This window comes from Catharus ustulatus, chromosome 6 (assembly GCF_009819885.2).
Source record: "Catharus ustulatus isolate bCatUst1 chromosome 6, bCatUst1.pri.v2, whole genome shotgun sequence".
Taxonomy (NCBI): Eukaryota; Metazoa; Chordata; class Aves; order Passeriformes; family Turdidae; genus Catharus; species Catharus ustulatus.
In genome coordinates this window covers 41,689,005-41,703,856 of record NC_046226.1, presented here as the reverse complement: position 1 = coordinate 41,703,856, position 14,852 = coordinate 41,689,005, and the positions used below count along the sequence as shown (strand labels likewise).

Here is a 14,852-nt window from a genome sequence, read left to right as displayed (position 1 = left end):
AGAACACCTTTCTAATTGCAGTTTGTTTCTTCTTTTGCTATAGGTGGGATCGAGGCACAAATCATTTGCTCTTCAACATGCTGCCTGGAGGGCCACCAGATTATAACACTGCACTAGATGTTCCTAGAGATAGGTATGTGTTGTGCTGTGTGATGGACAGATCTGGGTTTAAATGCCACTCAAGAAGCAAGAAGCTCAGAAGGGCAATTGATAGCAAAGGATGTGCTCCTTAACCTTTACAAAACTAGACTATGACTTGCTTGCTTCTCAAAAAAGGAAAGTAAAACCTTGTATAGAAGAGGTGTTTACTTTTGAAATCTGATAGTTTAGCCTCATCCTTAATTTTATAAGGGATGTGGCTGACAGTTTGCTTTTAACTCTTGGACTTGCTGTAAGGTTGGAGAATCTTGATCTGGTGTGTAACTGAATGTGAATGCTTTACAGAATGTGCCATTTGATACAAATTAGAAATTCAAAGATGATTGTAGCAGCAGCTTTCTAATAGAAGTCACGTACTTCAAGGGCATTTTAAAGCAGGTGCTCTGCTTAACAAAACTATGCTGAATTTCAGTTTTTGTTATCTTAATAATTAGACTATATTAGTAATTGGGCAAATGCTCTTTGTTATTCTCTGGCAAGTGTGCTTTAAAAATATTTGGAACTTAAAAGGCACTTATTCTGAGCTCAATTTTCACTTGCAGGATTGTTTAGTTTTGGAAGAGGAAAGGAGGTTGTAAAGCGAAAGAGGAAGGAGATACTGTTACTGAAGATGTTTCTAATATGTCAGCCTGTGTGTGCTTAGGTCTGCTGAGTTAGGTCCATTTCAACCAGTGCTTTTCTTGAAAGTCAAAGTTAACTTTCTTCTGCCAAATGTTAACAAAATCTTGACTGAGGTATGGGGTCTTTGCTAAGATGATTGTCAATGAGGTTTATCTTGATTATTTCTTTGCAGCAAAGACAATTTTCAACATCTTCCAGTATCACAACAGATTCTTTTTTCTGCACGTGTTTTAAGAGTTAATTACTGTGAAGTAAGGCTTTAGTTTTTTTCCTTCTCTGTGTGAAACGTTGTATGTATGGGTTAGCCTGGAGAGGGCAGTCAAGCATCAGTCTCATGTAAACAAGTCTGTTAATCTGTTAGTAAATACTTTCATTGTTATCTTAGATTTATACTTTGACAATGGAATGGGCTGCATGTTTTTGCGTACATGAGTCTGTCAAAGAAATGAATTTATTAACTGAATATAGTAGATATGCTGCAAAACTTTTTAATCTCAAATCTCCATTTACGTTTGGCCTTTGATGCCTTGGATTAGCAGGCAGGAAATCTATTATTTTGGTAGGTGTTTCTCCTAAGTATTTGTCATGCTAACATGGAAAACTGGGTAATTTAAGTAAAAAACTGAAGTATTTTTTGGCATTCAGCTGTTATAGTTTGCCAGTCTGACTCAGTCCACAGCTGTATGATCATGAGCTGTAATACATAAGAGAGGCAATAACAGTTCTTGGGATGGAAAAAAAAGTGGAAATTCCTTTTTGTTGGCAGCCAACAGTTGGGCTGTTTGATGTGCAGAACCTATTCTACAGGTTGCAGGTGCAAAGGGCCTCTGAAAGAAGTTGAGAGTATGGACCTAGTCCTGGAGAAGCATAAGTGACACAGTATGAGCTTTCAGTATGAATTTGGAGACCTTTGGAGTTCTTAGTTCATGTCTAACGGGGCAAGCAATGTGGGTGTGTTTTCTTAATTTGAGATTGTCTAAAGGTGTTAGGAATAGGTAGTTAACCAAGTGTGAAAGACAGTTGTTTGTAGCATCTCAGAGTGAGAAGCTGCTGGCCAAAATAAAGGCATGATGGCAGAGTTCAGTTGGTTTTTGAATGACTTGTCTGAACTGTACCATGACAACTCCAGAAGGACTGCACTTATGGGAGTTTGTGGATCGCTTGTGAAATACACAGATAGTATTTGTGAAGTTTGCACAGGGAGTGTAGCCTGCCTTCTACAGTCAACCTGTCTGAGAGATCATACACAGTTGAACTGTAGTGGATCGTGAGGTTTAATAGACTTGTGTTCTATTAATTTGCTGCAGAATATTGGTCCAGGTAAAGTAAGACCTTATACACAGGGGAGAGTTCAGTTATATAATAAATTTACATCTGGAAAAGTTCTTGGCTAAGCTACTTCACTAAGGGGTTGTTTATTAAATCTTTAAATCCAATTTCCAAAGACAGTGTAAAAGTGCTTTATTCCATAATTTCAAAGGTGAAAGTTTGCCTTGTGGGCATGGAGGTTATGTTGCTAGTATTAGCTGCCGTAACATATGTAATCTCCTGCCATAAAACTTAAAAGATAAGCAGTATATTATCTGTTAATTAGTGCTGTTGGATTTAGTACAATGATGAGGTTGAAAGGATTTCTTTTGCAAAGCTATTCTGGTACTGTAGAATTGAATTTATGAACTAAGATACTTTTTATTTATTTCTGTTTCAGTCCGTGAATTGAGTTCAGTGACTTGTGAAGTTTGGCAGAAAGCTGCTGCAGATGGCAGTTGGACAGAAACATTTAGAGTACAGGCCAGCTGGAGCACTTCATGGAGAGAAAAAAGGATCAATATTTGAAAAGTGGTGAAAAGTTGCTCAGGGACAGTCATTCCTTGCTGATCAGTGCAATTTAAAGATTATTTGTCTTGAGTACATTAGGAGTTAATATTCCTACTCTCTTAGTGCATTGTACAGTGAAAATCCAAGTGGAGTTACTTAACTGGTGTTGGTTCCCTGTGGGTTTATTTAGGTAAAAGTCTGCGTGACACACACCTGCTTTCTCAAGGCTGATGAGGTGCTGTCGTGTTTTCACTGGATCCTATTAAAACAATCTGTTTCTGGTTTCCCAGTTTGGAGGGGGAGTGTAAAAAAGGAGAAGGGAGATATAAAGTGCAAGAGCAGTAACACCCAAGCCAAATTTTTTTCTCTCTTCTTGTAATTGGATTAATATGGGTAAGACATAGAACATGCAGCTTCAATGGTGAAACCTAGTCATAGCGGCATTGTACGTGTCACCAAAAGCAGGGGGTTGGGGGACATTGGAAAGGAATTAGAAATTATTTGGAACATAAATTCTAGACTCATCATGTACTTAATTTATCATCTGGTTCTCAAGTTGATTTTTGCTCCTATCAAAGTTTGTATTCTGAATGAAGAGTCACATTTATGGCAAAGTGTGATCATGGTGTTTGAATGCTGAACAATTGTGTTGCAGGTCAGAGCAGGAAGTGAAGTATCCTGTGGGGCATCTGATAGGGATTAGAACAGGTACAATGTACTGTTGTTCATCCAGAGTGTCTTGTTCTGATGGGAAAAATCTTGGGTGATAATTTGGTATAATAATAATAATATATTGTCTAACATTTGTGGGAAACTGCTTCTCCAAACACCTCGCCAAGGATTTCATTCAGTGATATCTGAAAGCAAGAATATTAGCTAATGGATTGTTGGTGCCTCTTCCAGTCTTGTGTTGACTTTTTGTTCCTTTGTGTTCTGATTACTGATGAGACCTGTGTCTGCTCTGAAGTGTGATAGTAAGGCTTTCCACTGTAATCATAACTGCAAAAATGGGTACAACTCCTCAAGATCCTTTCTTTAGTGCTCTGTCTAGTAATGTATTTGTGTCCTGCTCCTTTCCACAGAGAAGAAGACAAACTGGAATTGAGAAATATGGTACCTTAAACAGAGCCAGTATCCCAGAAGTGGCTAAAAGTATAGCACACCCTCCTCTTGAGTGACAAAGGACTGAAAGCTTGATCAGTTCTTTGAGAAGTGTCACAAAAGAAGCTGAATCTGAGCTTCTTTTGGAACTAGGATGATGTGTTCCTGATGCCACCTGGTCACTGGATGTGAAATGGCAACAGAAAAACTGTTGTCCTCTATTAGCATATTTCAAAGAGGCTTGGTTTGTGATAGGAGATAGTAGCAAACTCCTTTTTTTTTTTCCCCCTGGAATTGTATATGATATACTGCTTTCTTCTATACACATTGTTCTTTTCTCTTTCTTAAAGCGCTTCTGTGTGGCAAAAGGTTGTCCCATCTAGGAAAAGGCACAATGCAGGTCATCCTGTTGGAAGGTTAAATTGCATTTTAATTTACCAGTCCTTGATTATTCCCATGCTCTTTAGTATATAGTATCCCAGGGAGTCTCTACTCTTGGAACTTAGTGTCATGATATACAGATTTCTTGTTCTCATGTTTTCTGTTCATAGAATTTTTGTGTAATATAAAAATGAAATAAATTTCACAGTATGATAACTTTGAAAATACAGTTGCGAATAACTTCATTTTATTTTCCATCCTGAGAAGTCCAAAGTCACTGTAAGATGCTAAAATACTGTTGCTGTACTGTGATTTATATCTGAAATGTAGCTTGTCTTGAACACTTTGAAAGTTGTGCTATACCCAATTTTAATACAGGCATCAAGGAATATCTTAACTAGTATAAATAATTCAGAATGTATTTCTCCAGATTAAAATTGTCTTAGGATATGTAAGCTTGTAAATTTCAACACTATATTACATTTCCCTATATTAATGCAAAAATGTTCCATTCCTCAGTGATCATACACAATTGCAAGCACTCTGTTGGTGACTAAATCCATTTTAGCAGTAAACCAAGATCACAAAAGCTAAAGTCAACTTAAAACCATCATGAAAACATACCACTGGCAAATGCTGAGGGAAAAGCTTTCCTCCGAGCATGCGTCTTCTTGTTCTGGCAATGACAAGCAGTGAATTGCTGGAGTTTGAATGTTACACATTCTCAGTTTAAACTTACTTTCTTGTATTTTCCAGAGCTCTGTTGGCTGGTGGAGGCTTCTCCACTTGGACTTACCGGCAAGGCTACGATGTCAGTATTCCTGTTTACAGCCCATTGTCAGGAGAAGTAGATCTGCCAGAAAGAGGACCAGGGTAAAGTAATTTCCATGAATTGTGCGAAGCATATTCAGTATCATATTTCATATTGATGATTATGAAATATAAATATAACTACTAACTTTATGGTGAACTTGGGCCATTTTGTAAGAGTTGTTTTTAACAGCTGTTGCTATTAAAATAGATTATGCTTTCAATGCTGATGGTTCCAGTGCTAATGGTCTTGGTTCAATTGTCATCTGCTCCTTCTAATAGCTTTATACTTTCTTTGTATTGTGTGCCCAAAACTGTGCAGAGGACTCAGAGTGGGCAATCCCTTCCTTTGACCAACTGCCTGATGTACCCCAGGACACAGTCGGCCCTCCTGGCTGCTGGGTCACTACTGGCTCATATTCAACTTGCCATTGACCAGGACCCCCAGGTCTCTTTCCACAGGGCTGCTTTCCAGCCTCTTGTTTCCAAGCCTGTCCATACATCCAGGTTTGCCCTGTTCCAGGTACAACCTGGGACTTGTCTTTGTTAAACTTCATACTATTGGTGACTGCTCAGCTCTTTGATTTGTCAAGATCTCTCTGTGGGGCTTCTCTGCCTTCAAGGGAGCCAACAGCTCCTCCCAATTTTTTGTTGTTGGCGAACTTAGTAGGTATCCCTTCCAGTCCTGTGTCCAAGTTGTTTATGAAGATGTGGAAGAGCTCAGGCCTAAGCTGGAGCCCTGAGGAACCCCACTGTGACAAGTTGCCAGCCTGATGTAACACCCACCATTTGCACCTGACCTGTCATGAGAAAGAAGAATGAAGACTTGTATGTGTGATCATGGAAATACATACATCCAGAGCTTAGAATACTGATTTTATTTGTTTATTTTTTTAAAGTAATGGAGTAAGACAAACACAAACAACACAACCCTCCCCTCCCTGAACCTTGCAGCTGGAAGTAAAGCGAGAATGTTGGGAAATAAAGCACTGATTTTCTCAAAGCATGTAATTAGCCGTTGAAATGAACTACCCTGGCGATGGTGGCTTGTCTAATCCATTCATGTCTTCAGAACATGAGGAGATAGAAGTCTGGAAGACATGTTTTAACTGGTTATGGAAAGTTCTTCTTTTTACATTTCATAAGTCTTCTAATTGCACAGCTGAAAAAGTTTCACTCTAACAATGTCTTACCTCTGTTATGGTTTAAAAGATGGACAGACAGAGGCAATGATCTGTCTGCTCATTGTGAAGATCAAGTTGACAAATGTATAAACTTTTATGTCTGTTTCTTCTTGCTGCATTCTGTAGAGAATATGAATTTTCAAAACTGAAAACTGATTGAAATGGTGCAGCCTCTGTTGGACACAAAAGTTATTGGTCTTAGGGTTCAGTTGTCTTTTCTGGTAAGAGCAGTGCTCTTGCTGTTGCTCTTGGCCTCTCTGAGTACGATAATGCAGTCAATTAGGACAAACCTGTGCAGCAGTGGTTTGCTTTGCTCACACCCTTTATGTCTTTGCTTGTGATGCCCCTGGACCAGGCCAGCGAGTGGCATCTGGTTGCATCCCAGTTGTTTGGTCGTAGGTCTCAAGTGTTGCTACATTCTGACACAGAGTGCAAGCGTGCTTTGTGTATCTGTCTGGACAGCATGAGTGTGATGATAGGCTCCAGCATGTTGTAAAGAGAGAAGCAGTCATATTGTTCATGTCCACGTAGTCAACTGAACTTAGTTTTTGGGTCAGATAGAGAAATAGGTCTTGTGTTCAGTTCAGCGTTGGAGATTCCGTTTCTCAAAACTGCTTTTTTAAAAAATTGTGTTGGGCAGCCCGGTGTCCGGAGTGCCATCCAGTGGCCAGTCAGTGTTACAGTGAGACGGGTTCCCAGCCTCGCCTGCTTTGTGCAGGACGGGTGGGACGAGGACACACCGCTCAGAAGCCAGGCTTGCTTGGGATAAACCTTCTCATCACACTGCGTTAGTGTGTTATTTCTTGGGAGATGGCGTGAACTTTCTTCTGTAGCAATGTTTGATAAGCTAGATTTTGAGTGTCACAGAGTGATGACAGTTTCAAGACAAAATTTGCTTTTAAACATATACACAAACAAACTTACTTTTTTTTTTTGTTAGCTGGTTATATGCATTTTATCACTCTGTATCATTATTTCCTTTTTTAAAGGCCTCTTACAGACCTGAACTGAGGAGGTTTGATATACTTGCCTTTTAAATTGGATTGCTTAAAATCCACTTCTGCTGGTAGCAAGTTGGCAGCAGCTGGAGACTTGTGAAAAAGAATGTTTAAAAAAAATACTATGCATCTGTTAATTGGAGCGACTAAAGTGACCAGCATGAAAATGAGTAGAAGAGGTGAGAAGAGCAGCAGGAGAGGTCTGACTCTATAAAGTGTGTGTGTTTGTGTGTTTTCAGAGCTGTAAATTAAAGATAGCATCACGTGGAGTAGAACTGGAATCCTAAGTACAGGCCTCGTGCTTCCTGTGTTCTTTTGGCAGCGTGAGGGCACTCACTCACTATGTGTGTTCCTTTCACTGGGGAGTGCTGGAGCAGCCTGACTTTAGCTGACCTGTTTTAAAAGGAAACCCAAGTAGATAACAATTATATGACATGCTATTTTCCAATATTAGTACAACTTTTTTAAGCAGCAAGCACCTAATTTGAGCTTGTATTCCTGTGTGGTTTACTTCCAGTGTTACTTAGTGTTTTTAAACACATCAGTATTTAAAATGTTCAGCATGTTTTAAATGTTCATGGTTTTGGAACATGGTAGGATTGAGAGTGTATGGGATAACATACACCATATGGACTTTCAACTTTTCCTTGGAAATATTGCCTCTATATTGCCCTGAGGGACAGAACTGAATCACAGTTCAAAAAGATGAGCTTGTTCTATTGCTGCCGTCACCATATCAAGGCTAAATAAGCTAAATACTAAATACTGAGTTGTCAGTTCAGCATCTTTTTTCAATTAAAATTGATGAGAACATATATGGGAGGAGAAACTAGAAGCACTCAGTGTCCTATCTACTTTGTTTTAGTGCACAACATCAAACAAAAGTACAAACAATCCTGGCATCAGTATCAGGCTGATTTAAAATGCAGCTAAATAATGTTTATTTAAGTTTATAATAGAAGTTATAATGCAAGTGCCTATTCTAATGTAATAAACACTCTTACCAAGCACAGATTTATTCAGAATTGTAAATAATGTTGAGCCACTTACTATCCCAGACTTAATTATATTTCATCATTACGCTTTCCAGGGGCCTTGGCATCATGTCCACATCTTGCTCTGCTTTTCCAGGATGGAAGAAAATGTCTTCTTGAGCATCTTGGAAGTAAACTTGCACTGCTGTCAGGTAACCTGGCTGTGTTTTTTCAGTCCTCGCAGGTATTTCATTCTGTCATCTCAAATGGCTCTGCACCCAGAATACCGCGTGGAATTGGAAGCTCTTCAGGCTGAGAATGGGGAATCAGTGCTGATCCTGGACAAATGTACAAACCTGTCAGATGGGGTCCCTGCTGTTCGCAAACGCTGCTACAAGAATCAAGTCTTTGATTATCCTCAAGTGCTTCAGGTAAGGCTGTCTCTCCTGCAGACTTCTCTTCCCAGCAGTGTCTGTCTTAGCAGTGATTCTGTTCCTGTTTAGCAGTGGTAGGGTACTTCCTTGTATTTAATTAATGTGCTGGATATGCATAATTTGTTATGTTAGCTTGAGTATTATATCCTAATTATTGAGGATATATCCTCAGTAGTATTGAGTATTACATCCTTGAGTATTTATCCTTATTTTTAAGAGCATCAAAAGCTATGTTCTCAAACTTATATGCAGACTATGCTTATATGAGACTGGTCATGGTGGTTTAGTAACATGAGGCAGTGTTGTGTAAACTTAAAATTACATGAAGATACTGCCAAATCCAGCAGCAATGGGATGATAAAACGGAGGACTGTGAGGAAAAGCTTTTGAAGGCAGATGAAGTGGCTTACTTCAAAACTGGACAGGAACACTGGAATTTGCGCCTTCCGAAATAGCTGGCAAAAGGGCTTTCAGCAGGCATGAATTTGGAATTGATTTCTCAGATATGACTGTCTGGGCCTTGCTAGATGAAACTTGAAACTGAAGATGGGTTTGTCAATTGGATAGAAGGTTAGAATGAGCTTTAAAGAGGTTATGCTCTTATGTTTGGACCACAAAAAAGAGTGTTACATTCAAGGAGAGTTGTTAATCAGATTACATTTTTGTATGCAGTTTAGTAGTTAAATTGTACAAAACTGTCTGGGTAGATATGACAGACTGAGCTAGAAATCTTGTCAGCATGCAGCTATGAAAACATCTAGGTGAAATGTGTTTCATGGCCTTGGCCCAACTTCCAGAGGCCTTTTGATGTGTCAGTGAAGATAAAACTAGATAGTGTTTTCAGACCCCTGTGTCTCTTGGCAATTCACTAGCAGAGGTGCTTTGGCATGCAGTGTGGTGAAGTGAGTTATGCCATAGGCCACTGTCTGCGGCCACCAGCATATAATCTGTCTTTGAACTTCAGCAAGTGATGGTAAAATAACAAACAAGCTGAAGAGAGGCAAAGTTTCCATCCCTCCTGTTATGTTTTGTAGGAAATATGTTTAAAATTCCATGTGGAGGAGGAGGAGAGGGAGGAAAGGGTCATTGTGAGTCCTAAATTTTGAGTAACAAAAACTTGTTTGCTTTATTTCTTTAAATATAGACTGAATTGCTAAAGGATAGCAAGTCAGGGAATCTATATCTATATCTTTCTATATATGATTTTATAACTCAGAAGAGAGCTGGCACATGCCGAGATTGTTAAAATACTTTCCCCTGCATTTCCCTTTGGAATGTCTGGCTGATAACAGTGGTGATGTGAGGAGATGTATTTATAGTAACCTTTGTCTAGACAGGAAAAATGGTTATCTGGGCAGATGAGCATGTGTGTCCACATCTGGGCTTTTATTTTTTCTTTTTTGTCTCTCTCAGACCTTACTAGTCTCTTCCACCTGCTGCTGTGTGATCTAGTGAGTCAATGGTTAAAATGTGTGTTCATTCTCTCGACTCCTTCCATTCCCCACACCCTTCTTTTCCTTCTCTTCCTGTCTAAGAGTGGGGGAAGGGGGACTTGGATCACAGTTCATCCTTTCCAGCACTGCCTTGACAGATGTCCTACTAGACAGACTCTTGGACTTCTGGGCTGTTAATGCTTCCTGTTTGTAGCCTTCTCTTGGATGAGATTTTCAAGTCTCTTAGTACTCCTAGGGTATGAACACAGGTCTTATGATTGCATCAGGAAACAAGCGAAGAGCCAGCAAAACCCCTTGTATTTCCTAGCTCCATCTTAATGTTTTGCTGCCCTGCTGAGCCTTCTGGCTCCTTTTCTTCAGGCCATGGAACACAAGCTGGAAAAATGTTTTCTTATCTGTGGGAACCACTGTATCAACTTTATAATTTTTCTTTCTTAAACTTAGAGATAATATTGATTTGGGATTTTTCCCTGTTGTGTAGCTGGACTCTACTGGCATTTATTTTGCGATCTTGAATCTGTAGCAAGATTCCTCAGTGGCAGTGAGAACTAAAGTCCCTAAATAGAGGGTGAGTGCAACACAGTCAACAAGTCCTCTTTGCTGCGGGTTAAACTCATGGCATTTTGTCTTCTGTGTTGTGGACATGAGTAAATGGATTATACTCTTTTTTGTGATAACTTTTTTAATCTCTGAAGCTCCCTTCCTCCTGCCCTCTTTCCTTCAGAATAAGTAACATTGACAGAGTCAGTCCTTCCTTGTAGATTATACTTTCAAGGTAAGTAATCATCCTTTACTTACCACTGGAAGTGCATTGCCCAAGACTGAGCCCTGCTCTGTCTGAGGTCTTTTGTTACAGTGAAGAGTAAGTGAATCCTTCAGATTTCTTAAATTGCGTGTCTTTTTGGGCTGGAATACTACCTGTGGGTGGAGTGGCTTGTTCATTCAACAGTACAACATTGCTGTCACATGAATGCCCTTTCTTTGCTTGTTCTTTTGCAGGAAATGCCCTCTTCTGCAAAGTGCAGATCTTAGCCAGTTACTTCATGATTTTTATTTGTGCAGTTTGCTGTTTTTTCTAAGTGTTGAATTCTACATGTATCAGTATTTCTTAGTTGATTTATGCATATGATGTCGAAATATAATCCTGATATCCATTATATCAGCTAATCCTACAGAATCATAGGTGTTGTCAGTCTAATAAGTATGGTCTTAATTCTACTACTCAATTAACTAAGGGACACATTGAATGCTGTTGCACTTAGGAAAGATTACTTGGTCTATCACTGTTTTACTTGTGAGCCACTGTGAACTACTTTATACTTGGAGTTCTGTAATTGTAATTTATGTAACTGTAAAACCTGTGAGGGCTTTATCTAGCCCCTGATTTCTTAATTTGACTGTGAAAATGCTGCCAAACATGTCAAATGACTTGAGATATGAAATATGTTACTTCCCTGCTATCTGTAGAACTGCATTGCCTTATAACAGAAGAAAATGAAATTGGCTCCATCAGTTTATACTCAAATAAATTCATCTTAATCTTGTTGTGCCAAACTTTTGAAATGTTTTAAACTTAATTTTTCTCCTTGAGTTTTCTCAGCTGAATTCTAAAGTTTGGCCATTAAAATAAAGTGCAGAATTGTCCCACCAGCCCATTTCTCATTCCTCCACTTATGGCATTTTTCCTAGCTTCTGGAAGATAAAGCTGAAAAATTATTTTGAATTAGCTAATAATTCAGAATATATTGATTGCAGAGAGCAAATTGATTTTCCTTTTGATTTTTTTTCTTTATGAATGGAAGGGCAGGAAAACATAATCCATATATACGTACACACAAACACACAATGCAAATATAGCATATCCTTTTTTTCTCATCTGTGTGTTGGATACCATTTGTTGGCAGGAGTCTACATTCTGTGTTGTTCTACGTGGAGCCCGCCTGGGACAGGCTGTGCTAAGTGATGTTCTTCAAGCTGGCTGTGTCCCAGTCATCATTGCCGACTCCTACATTCTACCTTTCTCTGAGGTTCTGGACTGGAAGAGGTCTGTACCCTCACTGCTGTACATTGAACCACTGCCTGAGTGAATCACTGCCTTCAGTGATTTGAATCAAATCTGTGGGATAAGTCAAGTGTACTGGGGGTTACAGGAGATGAAATGCAGAGTAAGATGCACACTGTCTTTGCCCTTGATCTAGTATGTATCAGAAATAGGAGAGGAAAAAAAATGAGACTGATGTAACAGAGCATTTGATTATCCTGTAGCCAGTAATTTTTTTTTCTAAAACAGATTTGCTGTATAGTTTTGTACTTGAATTCAATGAGTATTGGTCTCCATTCAGGCTCTTTGAAGGAAAATATGTACTAAATATTGCTTCACAGAAATGCTAATTCTCTATATTGCACTGTGATTCCCAAATTTATCTGAGATGGAAAGGTATCATTACTGTGTGGCTGAGTACACTGAGTTAGGAGTCGAATTTATTTTTCAATGCACGCACTATGCCAAATGACATGATCTTGGGATAGGGATAATATGTACAAAAATTATTTGTTTTATGTGTAACACTATATATGCTACTACTGTTTGGTTATTCAAACCATCTCTGCTGACAGCACGTCAGTGGCAATTCAGAGATGAGAATTCAGGATTTCTGTCCCTTGCATAGATATTTGATAGCCTGGACAGATAAGTCTACAGACTTTGGTGGCATTATCTGTGGGCAGACTGGCTGGTGTTGGGAAGGAACTGCTATGGAGAACTTTGTTACACTGAAAGAAGACTGTTTCTTTTTGCCTGTGTCTTCTGATTATGTCTATTAAAATAGGATAAGATTCTGGGTTGGAAAAGCAGTCAACATCTATTAATGTAGAATTTCTTTCTTCTCACCTTGCCATAAGATTTCTGTTTTTTTCCCCTGTTTTTAGGGCCTCTGTTGTCATCCCTGAAGAGAAGATGCCTGAAATGTACAGTATTCTGCAAAGTATCCCCCAGCGACAGATTGAAGAGATGCAAAGACAGGTAAAGCAATGTACCATGTTAACATTATTTTACTTGCTTTACAGTTGGAGTGTAGGTTCATACACCTGCCTTGCTCTGAAAGCTGTCGGAATGCAGAAACATCCATTACACTCTCATGTTAGTATTTTTATAATTTGACCCTGTTCTTTTTTTATGCTAAACATCTGCATTTGCCATCACTTTTCAGTGGGATGGAAGCTCTCCCTGAATGTAAGTGTACTGCCTACTGGTAACTATTGACATATTTCTGATGAAATCACAGCATGTATTTGTTTCAGTTTTTTACGTGGTATTTAAATTCTAGGAAAGATGTTCAAGAGTTTGTGTTTTTTTCAAAAGAAGCTTTGGTTTGTAGAAAAATTTTAGTCACTTAAAATGTGAGGGGAGCATTAAATCCAAAATATTTTGACTGTTTTATCCACGTTGACAATTCCTCTGAGAGAGATTTTTCTTATTTGATGACTGCAAGAGCTGAGACCATGAACTGTCAGGCCAGTAAAGAGGATATTAACATGGAATGTACACTTTTATCTAGGATATTTCATCCTTGACATCTTAATTGTACTTGAGAGTGTATTGTTATAAGCTAAGACGGTACTCTTATCATTGCCTCAGTTCCTCATCAGGAAAATCGTAGAGGAAATAAGTGCTAAGTATTTAAGGAAAAAGTTAATATCTGATCTCAGATGACTTTTCAGGATGTGAGGGATTTCTGTAGTCAAGTTTCTGCAAGAATTTTGAAGTTATGTGTCTGAAATTCCCTTACGCAACCTTAGTAACAAAGTCATGTTCTGTGTGACTCAACACATTTTTTTAGAGTGTAGCCTACAACACTCTAGTTATTTCTGCTTAGGCAGTACTAAAAGATACCTAGTGTATATAAATACGGATATATGAAGAGAAAATAGACTCTCAAATTTAGAAGTAAATCTCTTTCACACCTGAATTCTGCTGCCAGCTTCACTTCATTCTGTTCTGAGTCTGCAAATACCACAGCAGCCATCAGGGGTCTCCTTTCTCTTTAGTGCCTTCACACAAATGAGCCATTTTGATGGGGCCTGCTGGCAGCACCAACATACCACCAAAACCAGGAGGTGAGAAAGTAACCTTAGTGTTACAACTCCTAGAGATGTATTTTTTGGTTTAGAGATGTTAACCTATAAAGCTTTAAAACTGATGTTAATAGTCTGTCAAAGTGTGCAATAACTTTCTTGTTGTCTGTTTCACTGATAACATAAAATAATAATTTCAGGATAGCGTTCTCCAGCTATGGACAATGCACTTGATATTAGTGACACCTTAAACACTAACTTTAAAGTATGAAATCAGGCAACTCATCTGTAAAATAAAAACCAACAAAATAAAGACAAAGGAGCAAACCCCATAAACATTCACAATGAAGCAAACCAGCAATAACCCCTTTAAATTGGATGATGTATACATTATCTGTATTACCTGTAATTCTATAAAATTTGCTTAAAATAGATGGTATTTCAGTGGTCATAGTACAGATATAGTCTCTATTCAGAGTGAATGTGGTTTTATATAGTCATTATCACTGGGTTCAAAACACCACTGAACATCACTGGAAAATGTGATTCTACTGGCTGAAGGTGTGATGTATTTTTCTAAAGATTCTTCTTACATGTTGTTGCTTCTGATAGTAAAAGTAACAGGATGAAATCAAAAGGTCTTTCTTCTTCATGAATTTATTTCTGTTTGTGTATTGAGGATGCTTAAACATGTTATCCATACATTTCATGTCCTGTCAGCCTTATTTACACAGCAAAATCCCTGTGTGTCTCTGAAATTCCCCTGCTGATAGGTGTTCTGTTTTCTAGCCACCTAGTATGGTGAAAAAAGTACTTAATGACTGATACTGTGTGGACTACCAGT

General features: G+C 38.6%; 1 protein-coding gene across 2 annotated transcripts in view; it reads left to right on the top strand.

The window, feature by feature from the left end:
• Positions 1–14,852, top strand: part of EXT2 (exostosin glycosyltransferase 2) — a 74,293-nt gene that overhangs the window by 2,491 nt on the left and 56,950 nt on the right. For both annotated transcript variants that reach the window (XM_033062612.2, XM_033062613.2), the window contains 5 exons: positions 44–133; positions 4,837–4,953; positions 8,282–8,477; positions 11,839–11,978; positions 12,863–12,956. In XM_033062612.2, coding sequence (XP_032918503.1) covers positions 44–133; positions 4,837–4,953; positions 8,282–8,477; positions 11,839–11,978; positions 12,863–12,956 — 637 coding nt within the window. The remainder of the gene's footprint in view (positions 1–43; positions 134–4,836; positions 4,954–8,281; positions 8,478–11,838; positions 11,979–12,862; positions 12,957–14,852) is intronic.